We start from the raw sequence: 12592 nt of genomic DNA, 5'->3' as shown, positions 1-12592 counted from the left end.
AAAATGTAGAATTATCCAAAAAGCCAGGAGGTGATTTTAGAGAGGACTTGAAAAAATATTCAAAAGCCAAGGAACAGATGAACCAGTGCAATTTGGGATAAAATCTGAAGCTGAGATGGATAAACAGCTGCAAAAGCCAGTAAGTGTCAGGGAAGACTGAGGATCACACACTTGTTATCACTTGCTGTTATGCATAAACAACTTTGTTAAGAAATTCTGAAACGTGCATTAACACTAATCTCAGAAAAAAATGTTAATTAAATTTGCATCCTCAACTTCATTTTCAATAGGAAACAATTATTTTTATTCACTGTTTGAGACAATACAAATCCTCTTTAGTTTTGTTTCTGTATCACTGGTCCTTCAATCCAGAATTTCACTACAAGATCAATAAAATTAAGCAGTGCTAATTACTATTTTATGCCAAAATAAGTGATTCTTTACCAAACAGAACAAAACCAAGCCAAAATCAAATTCTAGTCAAATCAAAACAGCCAAGTCTATTTTTTCCAGCCACTACATTTGTTCTACTTGAACTGACAGAGTTCTGTGATTTAGGAACTTTAAAGCAGCACACAGCCAAGACACGACACCAAAGGAACAACATGAATATAGTTGGTTTTGTTTATATATGCACTAACAGAAAGGGACCACATGCCTAAAGCTTATTTGTCTTAACTGCTTTTAATTAAGCGACACTGTAAGCCACTTTGCTTTGTATTCATGTCTTTTAAAAGCCATACATTTTTTTAAAGAAGCCTGGTATAAATTTGAATTGTATGAGCAACCTGAAGCTGAATAAGAAACGCTAGGTATGTATATATTATGTTCTTGTTTCCTTACTCTAGTTAGAGTGGACAAAGCTTGGTGAAAATAACTGAAAAATAACTTATTGACCACCACAAGACTTGTTTTCAACTTAGCATTTCAAACATGAATTGTCATTAGCATTCTTTTTTAATACTGCTTAAATTGTAAGACACTATAAACAGCTTATGGATCAACCCTCACGATTACCCATGATTCAATATCTAAAACAGCAGAAATGTAACAGTATTCTAGCTTCATGAGTAGATTCATTCTAGCTTCTCTTTTCAATACAGAGACCCTAGGCTTTTACTCCTGCCAGACCTGCCTCTTATCACAGCTTTTCTATAGTTTCCATTTCCTTTATTTTCCTGAAGCAGAAAGTGCTCATCTTTCTGCATCATCAAGGTATAGAGATTAAGGGGGAGGTTGCAAGATATATACCAGGAGTAATTACCTCGCAGAATACTTACACTGTATGTCCAACACATAAGGGTATCGTATCTCCTTTTCAAAGGCAGGGTGCCTCACAACGCAAGTTATGTGTCTTCCTCTTGCAAATCGCGTAGGGACGATCACATAGTGGCTTACAACTGTCACTGTTTCATTTGGAAACAAAGTAGAGGTGGATTCCATTTCACCAAGGCCTCCTTCCCAGTCAATCTGTGCAGCAGGTTTTCCAGTGGCTGCTGTACAAGTGGCTGCTATTGTCCTATTTTCACCATCTATTAGTGGGTTTGGTCCTTTTGTTAAGCTCACAACAGGTTCAACTAAGGAGGGGGAAAAAAAAGAAGATTTAAACAAAAACTCCATATCTTTGAAATTGTCACTACTTAAAAGTTAGACAAGATCTAATCTATTCACAAATGCTCTTGCTCATTAGACATCCTAGATATAAAACCACACATATCTCAAGAGATGATAGCTCCACAAGGCTTTTGCCTGCTGACACTACCCCCCTTTGTCCACTCATTCAAGTTCAGTGTCATTCATTCTCTATATTTAATGCACTGACAGTGAATTCCAGAGTGGTTAGGTCCAAAATGTCAATTTCAGTGCTCTAGTTGCAGTGTCTGACAACAGAAAACTTAAAGTATTAGGTTGAAACCACACTGCAGTTTCTTTTTCAAAAAGCTTAGGTTCTGCTGCATTTTCAAGCATTCAAGAATTAATCTATACTGTCAGTTTGTGTCACTTGAACACCAAACATTAAGTTCAAGCTTTTCTTGATCACTACAATACAAATGACTTTCATGATGCATATTTATTATATATACGTACCACATATTATTATTTATACAGAATAAAGGATCTAATATGTACACAGAAATATGCAATTGTATATGCTGTATATATAAAATTTATCTAAGCTTTTGACATACAAAGTAACCTATATAAAAATAAAATTTCAATAAAAATAATCATTGATATATAAATAAAGTTTTGCCTATATATATGTATATATATACATTCTTGTGTATGAATCCATATAAAAGTTAAAGAAATTAAACTCAGTACTAAGTCTAAGACTAAAGAAATCTGCACATGGAAGGACGTGACCTCCTTGTAAAGCCACTGCTCACCCCAAAATTTTAAAAACCTGGGGAACACACTTCTTTCTAAAAGGAAGTTGAGTTCCTTGTGTATAAGTCTACTGCTGAGGGCCACAGACTAATAGGCTTTCACAAAATTTCCTTCAGATAGCAGATCTGTTTTGGTCCTGTACAAGCCACCCACCAGTTTCAGCCTAAGTCAGAAAAACTGCCTGGTGCTTTAGATACAAACCATGGCTGGGCTGTTTTAGAATGGCCCATTTGTGTCACAGGTCTGTAAGGGACAGGTTTGCAGTAGCGTACCAGCCTATTCCACAATCCTGGTCTTTTGCTCTAATCTGGCTACTGGAGTCCTCTGAAGGAAGGTCATTGCTACTCACCACAATGCTTCAGAATCTACCTCAGTAGATCAGCCCTCACTAATCACAAAGCAGAGACAAGTCTTGCAACTTCTGTGCCTTTCAGTATCCGAAGGAAAGAAGTTAGTTCATGGAATTTCTTTCCAATAAATTGAAGCTGACCTACAGGCACATCTTGTAACAGAATAGAGCAAAGTTCACTGTAGCTGGCAAGTTCTCCAACTACCTATACCTTCCAAAGGTAACTGGGTAAGAAATATTTTCTGCTTCAGCCCATTCGGTGCCAAGATCAGTTTTTGACTGTTTTCTGCTCAGTCTAACACTATTCATGTCTGAACAAGTTACTCAATTACACTAAAGGAAAAGGCAACTATTAAATGGATAACCCTATAAAAATGTGTTTTCTGTTCTGTGCTTAGAAGTGCTTGAAGAATATAAGTTGCTATGAAACTGAAGATTGTTTGGGCAGACACTGAGAGTAAATTATTTTCTACGTTGTTTCTCTGAATGCTTACCCTCTGAGATTTGTTAGTAACCCCACAAAATAAGCCAATAGCAGGTGTTTTCTGCCAAGCTGCACACTCACTCTTCTAGATCTGAAACATTTTTAACACCGCTTCTTTCAAAATCTGATTCTCTGATCTCCAACAGATCTAACCACCAGCAACAGCTAGAACTTTCTGCAGTAAGCCTGGATATCTGAATTGATGTACATATGAAGTATTATCTCATCTGCAAAAAAAGCCTTTAAATCCTAGTATGGAGAGTTTGACATTACATGGCTTTGTTATTTGACCCACAATTTGGTTCTCCTGATTTAACATGAACACTAGTGCCTTGCTCTCCCCAAATCACGGGCAGAGACTTCCTCAATAGCTTCTGTAATATTACTAAAATGCAGAAGTAAACACACAAATTTGTATTTAGAATTTTGCATGGATGAAAAATCCAATTTTTGCTGTATTCCTCCCTTCACAAGATTCCCAGAACAGTTAAATTCATTAAATTGCCAGCTATCATTACCATTTCATGCCAAAACTGTAGACTCCAATAATTTCAGCTGGAAATAAAAGCTTGACATGTTCTATTCCTTTGATTTTTCTTTAAAGAAAAATATGCAACTGTGCTAATTTTTCTTCCACCTCTTTGTGAAGGGTGAACACTTAAGTAAATAAGAACTCTTAACTAAGTTGCAGAGATGTCCAGATCCAAACTAGACTACTCAGTACAGTACTTTTAGACAAAGAAGTCTTCAAGTAGCCAGAAAGCACAATAGACTAATTTAAAAAAAAAACCTTACTTTCTCAATTGACACCTGATTTGTCAGTTTGAGCTCATTGTGCAATACTTGGTTTTATGCTTGTTAACTAGACACAAAGGTGAACTATTCAAAACTACTCAGCATCATAAAATACACTTATTCTCAGTCCTATGTATTTCCATGGTTTTTTTATGCATCATAAATGTTTAGGCTTCTACTGTCACATCTTCCCATAAACTGTGATTCTTGTACTACACACCAACTGCAAGATAACTAAATAGCCACACATGGAAAAATGGAAAGCAACTGCTGCTAGGATACTAATTTCCATAGTTTATCATTCAGGACTACTGTCCCAGCAACCAAAACAAAAACAGCAGAAGCCCAGCTACTTATTCTATGGCCTTTCTAGATGCTTCAGTCATGGATTAAGAAGTATCTGATGAATGAATCCGTAATTACAAGGGGCCATTGGCATCTCATCTCTCACAGTGTGAAACAGTTTTCCATTTTCAGTTGGAAAACAGATTAGCCAAAGTATGGGCTTTGGAATTTTTTTTGTGGTAGTCTTTTGTTTTTTGAAAGCATGACTTCTGTATGCAGTCCTCTTATCCCAGAACCATTCAGTGTGCCACATGAATGTGATTTTCACTTTCTCTATTCACAGTGGAGGATACAAGAGGTAGCTGGGACAGCATTAGAGAAGCTGCTACACCCAGTCAGTAGAAATGTTATGCTCTACATTCAGGCCAAATGAAAAAGATGGTGAGGATAATCCTTTGTGTGGAAAAGGAAGCCACTGATGCCCTAGGATCCAAAAGCAAGACCTACTTCCTACAGTATAAGAGTTCCATCTAAAACAACATTATGACATAAATTACACTTGAATATAAAAGACAGAATGGCTGAAACATGGAAGTTAGATGTGCAGTTGTTCAAAAGGTCTCAACTAATTTGCCAATCTGTGCTTCCCCTTTTATTGACTCATGACCACCACCTAATTTAACCCAGCTTATTCTACCTTCACCTTACCTTCAACATGGGTGTATCAGCAATCTCTTGCTGCTCAAGTCCTTAATACTTCTTTACAGGGAAAGAACATAATACAGCATGCACACAAGAGCCTTAAATCCTATGGCATTAAGTTTTGAGGCCAAAAAGCTGCTTCTTGGTTTTCATGTACTTCGTAAGCCTTTTTCAATTGCTTCTGTGAGTTTTAAAACTATTTTTCTGTGCACACTGGGCACAGGAGATCTGGATGAAGTTGGCATGATTGCAACACAAACAAGATTATTTCCTCCTGACATTAAATTTACTAATTCCTTAGCAATAGCAAGACACTGGGAATTGTCATCCCCTTCATCACAACTGTACTTAATTAACTTCTTTCCAAAGCAGTATTTCAAGTTTTTATTTTCTCTCACCTTAAATCAGAAGCTTTCTCCTTCTGTGTACTTTATCTTGTTTGCTAATTAATGCTTAATTAGTAACTTATTAAGGTTTTCTTGTTTTAGTAGTTTTGGGGGGGTGGTGTCAGGGGGGCTTGCTTGCTTGTTTTTTAAAGCCAGTCAGTTCACTAATTTGCCATCTACTTGATACTTTTTCTTAGCCCAGAGTATTCTGTAGTACTCAAGAACATGTACATCTCATTACCCAGCACTTCTTGACTACCATTACTTCACCAGAATTGTCTGATATGATCCAGTGTCTATAATGCCCAACATATATCATCTTTTAATTCCTAATTGGAAGGCTTTCTCCATAAGGGTGTCTGGGATCTAATTCAGGGTGACAGACCTACACATTTGACACTCCTCTGGACAATTTATTCCTCATTTCTAGTATTGGTAAGAGCTAGGCTGCAGAGGAACAACACCTACTTAATCAATACCCACAATGAGAAAGCCCACTTAGCAAGACAGAGTCAAACCAAACCAAGTACTTAAAATAGTCATGGACAGCACTCAAGTTAATGACATAAAAATTATGTCAGCTCTGCAAGCTACCTTGTGATAAGCCATTTCTTCTGCCCTGAGACACCAGTTTGCCTCATTTAGTCAGCTTCCTGGGATCTTGGGGAAACCAACTGCTTGACACAAAAATTATTTCCCATTTTTTGCACAAGATTAACAAGGTAAGTTTGACAAACCAAAGTTTTAGAAAAGTTCAATGTATATGTTTGACCCTATAAGCATTTGCATATCTCCACTGTCTTAACCTCTTTTACAGTGCACTTCCTTAAGACATGAAGCACTGAACAAGGTACTGGGAGTGGGCAAAGTCACCAAACATGGCTAGTTTGTTAAACTTGGGGCACATAAGAGGTTTTAAATATGGTCTTAAATGACCAGTGCACTGTGGAAAACCACAGGGCATTTTATCTTGTAGTTATTTTTTTCTTCCATTCGTTTTCAGTGTCTCCACTTTAAAGTGTACAAGCATCTAGTACATGACTAAGTATGTCCAGTACACGTGGGAAGGAAACTAATTCTTTGCTAAATAAAAACAGACAGGGACTAGGGAAAAAGGCAATCCTGCTTCAACTGGAAACAGCTTCAATTAGGACAGGAACTTTTTTCCTTAAGGGAGAGTTTTTAGACCAGTGGGAGAATGCAGTCAATGCATCATTGAAGAGGATTTTAAGTTACACCAAGATTTAAATTACAGCTATTGCATGTCTTAAGATTCTGATGAGTTTGGAATTGCTGAATTCAGGCCGGCAAAATTCACAAGTTATTAATTTACAAGCATATTCTGAAAATCATTACTTCCTCAGTATTTTGACTGTTTAAGCCTACAAGTCTGTATAACAAGAAGTTTCTAGAAGGACATAAAATACACCACTAAAGCAAAAAAACTCAAGTCCAGCAGAGGGCTGGCTACCTAGTGGCACATGCAAATGAAGCTTCTGGTAACTAGGATGGAAAAGCACCTTTACAAATAACAGCTGGGTTTTGCCACTTAGAGGTTGATACCAAGTCCTGAGAGACTTACAGCAATTGGCAACCATTTATATCAATGATGAATAAAGCTATGATCAGAACCACTGTATGCCTAATACTTCTTTGCCTATTTCAAGTGGATTTTCATAATGAATATCTAATGAAACAAGTTGTGGTCCTACTCTTTCAAATGTAGAATAATAAGGACATGGGACATACAAGTGCTTTCCAAGTTCCTCCAGAAACCTGATGAGTGCAAAATGGACACAATTACTCATGTTACCTGAAAAAAACCCCAATCTTAGGAAGAGGAAGTGACTAGAAAAGGTGAGGGAAGGTAGTAAGAACTTTCCACTGCTTACTGGTAAAGCAAAATAGGTGAAAGCCAAAAGACTGCTACAATAGCCACAGACATAGCCACTTGCAATACAGATAGAAGTCAGGTAAAAAAGAGAGCCATAAGACCACATGCTTCGTACATCACAGGATTTTGGTCAAGTTACTGGTTTTAAATTGGATTAAGCCGGTTGCTTGATGCATTTATTTTGCCCCACCTTGTGGTGAAAACCAGTTTACATACTGTGCTACAGCCATCTGATTAACCACACTGAGTATTCTACTGCTATGAAAAGCTGCTATCAAAGACCTAGAGAAGATCCTAAAAAGCACAAATGCTAACAGAAATAGTCATTGAAGACCACCTCAGCTACAGAAAGTATCATTTGACTCCTGGCAGGAGATACAGAAGTGCTTTACACTAGTACAAGAGGAATACTATTGTAAGGAGAGGGCAAGTTAATAACAGGCTTTCACATTTTAGGGTAATCATTTTACCTTACACTGCAGTAACACCTGAGTTACTCGCACTTCAGCACTAACTCCTTATGACAGCAATACTTAGCCCTCTACAAGAGGAACAAAACTAGCATAAACAAACCCCCAAAGCTTCACATTATGCCTACCCACAAACAGTCAAGAGCTTAAATTGACTATTTCTTCCCACAACAAACAGCAGTCATCAAGATAGTTTTGTTTTTCATTTACACTGTGCAAAGAACGGTTTGCATCACCAGACCCAAGCAGCTATATTAAATTATCACGTTAGCAGCACACTTATAAAAATCATAGAATTGCATTGGAAGGGACTTTTTGAAGGTCACCCAGTCCAATCCCCTTGCAAGAAGCAAGGACATCTTCAGCTATTCCAGTCTGCTGCAGAGTCCCATCCAAATGTTTCCAGGCATGGGGCATTGACCCTCAGTGGGAACTCTCTATTACAGATGATGGACTATTTCACTGAGACAACAGGGTTAGTTACCAAGACGGTTTAGAAATACCTGCTTTTTCTGAAGACCAGTACTAGCTGAGGGAGTTTAGCCAAGGTGATAGCTAAAGCCAAGTTCAGCAGCTTCCCAGCACATACACACAAGTCCCTGGTATCAGCATAGTCTGTCAGACAAAGCTCTAAAACACTGTACTAATTCAAACTGAATGTTTGTTTTAGCACAATGCCTGAATAGAAACTGGTTATTTATTTTTACTAACTAGACAGTCAAATAACAAGTTTTAAAGAAGTAAGGCCCAACAGAAGTCTCCTCTATGACATTAGTAAAAATAACACACCTGTAATGAAAGTCCTGCAAACACATATTTTGCATTTTCTTTGGGATAAATGGTAAAATACAACCTATTAATAATTTTGCAAAATTTTCTTTTCAAAAAGAAGATTACTTACCTAATACTGTTACAGTTGTTGATGACTGTGTATTTCCAAGTGGGAATGTAACTGCCTTGCAAACATATTCTCCTGCATCAGAAAAGCTTACATTTTTTAAGATGATTGTTGCATCAGTAAGTGAGTAATTTTTAAATGCCACTCTTCCTTGGTATTCTCCTTGAACAGATATTCCATATTCAGGGTGATGAACAGCAACAGTCTGTGAATTTTTACCATATATCTTCTCCCAAGAAACTTGTGTTATTGTTTCATTTACATCAATTATGCATTTCAGTGCAACCTTCTTCCCCCAAACTGCTGTCACATGTGGATCAACAACTGGTCCAGCTAAGGCACCTAAAAACAAAGCAATTGTTAGTTGCTACACAAGAAAGTTACATTGCTTGGTTTTCACAGTAAGCTTTCTTCCACAATTACCTTACCCTTCTAGAAGAGAATCCCTGTTTTTTTTCTGAATAACTGATTCACAACAGTGTGGAAATACCACAGAAACTCATTTCAAGCAAAAACATCAAAGATCAATCATTTTTTTCAGACAATACTACCACTAATACACAATTTCATATAAAAATGACCCGACAATTGTGTAACTGGTGTAAAAGTTTTTTGGGAATTTAACTAGATACAAACATTTAGTGAATTCAGATTTACCAAAAAAACAAGACAGGGTACTTTTCAGCAGTCTGGTAACTGATACAGAGCATCAAGCAAAAACTTAAGTTAAACTGCTGCACTTATGTGTTTGTCCTTAAATAATCTTTATTAAGTTGCGTCTTTTATAAGCAGAAATAAGTAAAACTTTCAGCACTTACCACATCAGTAAATATTAAATATATAAATAGTAAATGTATAAAAACAAACAAAAAGCCATTATCAAAATCCCACAAACCACTCCACGTTTACAGTGACAGTCACTCAAAGACCTCAACTTGAACTTTCCTACCCTAGTTCCTGATGAAGACATGTACCATCATACGTATGCCATCTTTCTGCTTCAGTGTACTGGGGTGTCATAACACAAGATCTTCTCTCAAGACAGCAAATATGCAAGAGTAGTCAAGTTCTTGCTTAGGATTCAGCATATTTCCGTTTCTTACCTAAAATGCCTTCCACACTAGCAACTGCATTCTGAGCTCAGCATTTTACTCCACCCTCCTTTCAAAAAGGGAAATCCACTAGGACAAAGCAGTTCAAAATATAGCACAGGTTCACAATTTCTTTTGCCAAACAGATGCTCCAGCAACTTCACTCAGTAGTTCTCTAGGAGCAAACTAACCTGATGAAAAGGAACCAAAGTCTTAGTCCACAATGTTATTTCTTTCTCCTGTGCTCAGATTTTAACAGAGCTATTTCAAATTCTCTGATTCTCTCTTCAGATACCAAATCAGTACTCAAGCTGTTACTGAGGAAGTTCACCGATGAAGCAAAAGTTAAGTAGAAATTTTATAAGCCCCATTCTCATAAGCATGAAGAAGTCATTCAACTTGAGACATGAGCTGTCTTTTCATTCACCAAGTTCACACAAAAGGCAAGCTATGTGTTCAGGAAAGAAGTCTTTATATGCCTTTATCTATGAGTCCATTGTTAAAAGCTTTCCGCTTCCCATCAATTGATTTTTCATTGTTCAAACCGTTTCTGAGTCAATGAAGTCACCCAAAAAAGTGATTTAGCTATGGATTTCTTCAGTATAAAACTACTGACTAACATCAATAGTATGAACACCTTAAGTTACACAAATAAGTCAAGCTAAGTCAGAAATTTAGACCAATATTATTGATACATCAAGTGCGCCTGGTGAAGAGACAAAAAATAGCAAGAAAAGTCAAAAAAACCCCAAACCATAACATGTTTCATATAGAGAATATCTGCCATGAGAAGTAGTGCAAGAACATTCTGTCTATTCTCCTCATGCCTCTTACTTGACACACTATTGTGACAGACACTGGAAAGAGGGCAACTATTTGCAAACTGACATGCACAGAGTTCTACCCAAGCTTTGTCTCCACTCGCCATTGCTACATTTAAACATAAGGTACAATGTTCCCTAAAAAGTATTTGACTATTGCTTTCTACCTCATAAATAAGGCTCACAGGTTACATTTGTGAAATGTATTTCAGAATGTACAGGATATAGCAATTCTGTAATGTAATTTAAACAAAAAAACCCCACACTTTCATTCAGGAATCAGCTTTTTGCAACAGTTAAATCTACAGAATCTTAACCTATATTAAACTTTTACATAGTGATTAGCTGTATATAACCCCAAACAACTTAGTATAGAAAAGCCCCATAAGTAAACTTACAAAAACTGCTCAGAGTAATGGTGAAGGTAACAAACTGAACTGAAAAAACATCCCAGTTAACTGAACACATCTCTTTTGCTTCCTTTTACTTTATTTTTTTGACAAATCTGCTCCCAGTAATTGGAGGCTTTAGTTACATAAAGATGACCATTGTATATTCCAAAAGTCAATACTGCACAATTTTCTCACCAAGGCATACTTCTAACAGCTCATTTGTGCCATGAGAACATTGTGCTCTCACATGAATTACATGAATATTTTCAGAAGCAAAACTTTTTCATTGCTACTATTTTCAAGATTTACAGACTGAACTGAGCAGGACCCACATATATTTATAGACTTAAACACACTTGCAGCTATAGAATGATGATCAGTTAGATATTTTTCCTTCACCTTCTCCAGCAAGGGAGGTAGAGCTAACAGATCACTGCTCCAAATTTTACATTTTTATCTCATCTTCTGATATGTGTTCAGACTCTGAAGAAAAAAAAAACCAACCAAAAAACCAACCAACCAACAAAAAAAAAAAAAAAATCAACTTATCTATGCAAATTATTTAACTTGAACTTACATATAGCTTATACAACAGTATATAGACTCCAAAGTGTTTAAAGTGCTAGAAATAGTTTAAACCTGAAGTGTTAACTCCACATATTTAATTTGGAACAGTATCTCGTTTTAATCTCCATCCATTATTATTTTACTAGCTGTACTTGCAGAGCAATCAAGCTAATAGTTCAAACTAGCAAGCTAATTATCATGCAGATATTTAGGGTTCTCCAAGGCTCAGCCTTCTTAAGGTAAGGATTTCCTTTGACATAAAGGCTTCCACTCGAGAGTCAGTATTCTGCTCACAGACTGTAGTTCAAGAACAAGTTACATGTCTCCTCCAAAATCACACATTTAGAGGCTTACAATGCTCAAGGTTCAAGACCAAGACACTTCAAGACCACACTAATCAAGTTCTTAACTGATCCAAAGCACTGGCACATAGGACATACATTTATTGTTTTAATGAATCCTAGCCCTCCTCCTCTTGAAATCTGACCTTCTCTGCTTCATGTTCATAATACTCGTCTGTCATTCTCAACAAACCTTAGGGATACACTTTGTATTTACTTAGTAATCAAGATGTTTCATAAATTCTCAAGGCAAACACAGCATCATTGCTTACTTTTTCCATATATTTGTCCAAGTTTTTACAGACCTGCCTTCCCTTTCCTTTTTTGCTCCCTTGGAATACATAAGATTGTCCTGTACTGTTTCACATGCAGCCTGATGAGATTGCCATCTCAAGCATTTTAACATGATTCAATTTCAGCTAAGTCCCTACTCACTAACTGATTTTTGATCACAGTGATCCAATGCTTGGCAATAAAGTCAAGAATCTTGCCTGTAAAAGCAAGGCACTGCCTCTACTCATGTAACTTGACAGAGAGTTTAAAGAGTAAACAAAACAAAAAGATCCCTAAGGCTCACTTGCAGCATTAAGAGCCACAGAACTAGGTGCTATCAAATACTGACCATGATAACAATCTTCTCAATATCAATTCTGAATTAAGTTTCTACCACTAACTGAAAAAAGGATACTGAGGAATTATATGACAACCTTCTTAACACAACAAAGT

At 36.7% G+C, this 12592-nt stretch overlaps 1 protein-coding gene across 2 annotated transcripts in view; it reads right to left on the bottom strand.

Moving 5' to 3' along the window:
• NECTIN3 (nectin cell adhesion molecule 3) overlaps positions 1 to 12592 on the bottom strand; it is a 58268-nt gene that overhangs the window by 26546 nt on the left and 19130 nt on the right. For both annotated transcript variants that reach the window (XM_086883283.1, XM_086883284.1), the window contains exons 2-3: positions 8658 to 8996; positions 1281 to 1577 (exon numbers count right to left, since the gene is read on the bottom strand). In XM_086883283.1, the coding sequence (XP_086739409.1) occupies positions 1281 to 1577; positions 8658 to 8996 (636 nt within the window). The remainder of the gene's footprint in view (positions 1 to 1280; positions 1578 to 8657; positions 8997 to 12592) is intronic.

Source organism: Cyanistes caeruleus, chromosome 3, assembly GCF_971803275.1.
Source record: "Cyanistes caeruleus chromosome 3, bCyaCae1.hap1.1, whole genome shotgun sequence".
NCBI classification, from domain to species: Eukaryota; Metazoa; Chordata; class Aves; order Passeriformes; family Paridae; genus Cyanistes; species Cyanistes caeruleus.
Note: the sequence above shows the minus strand (reverse complement) of the source record. Positions and strands in the feature narration are given on the sequence as shown.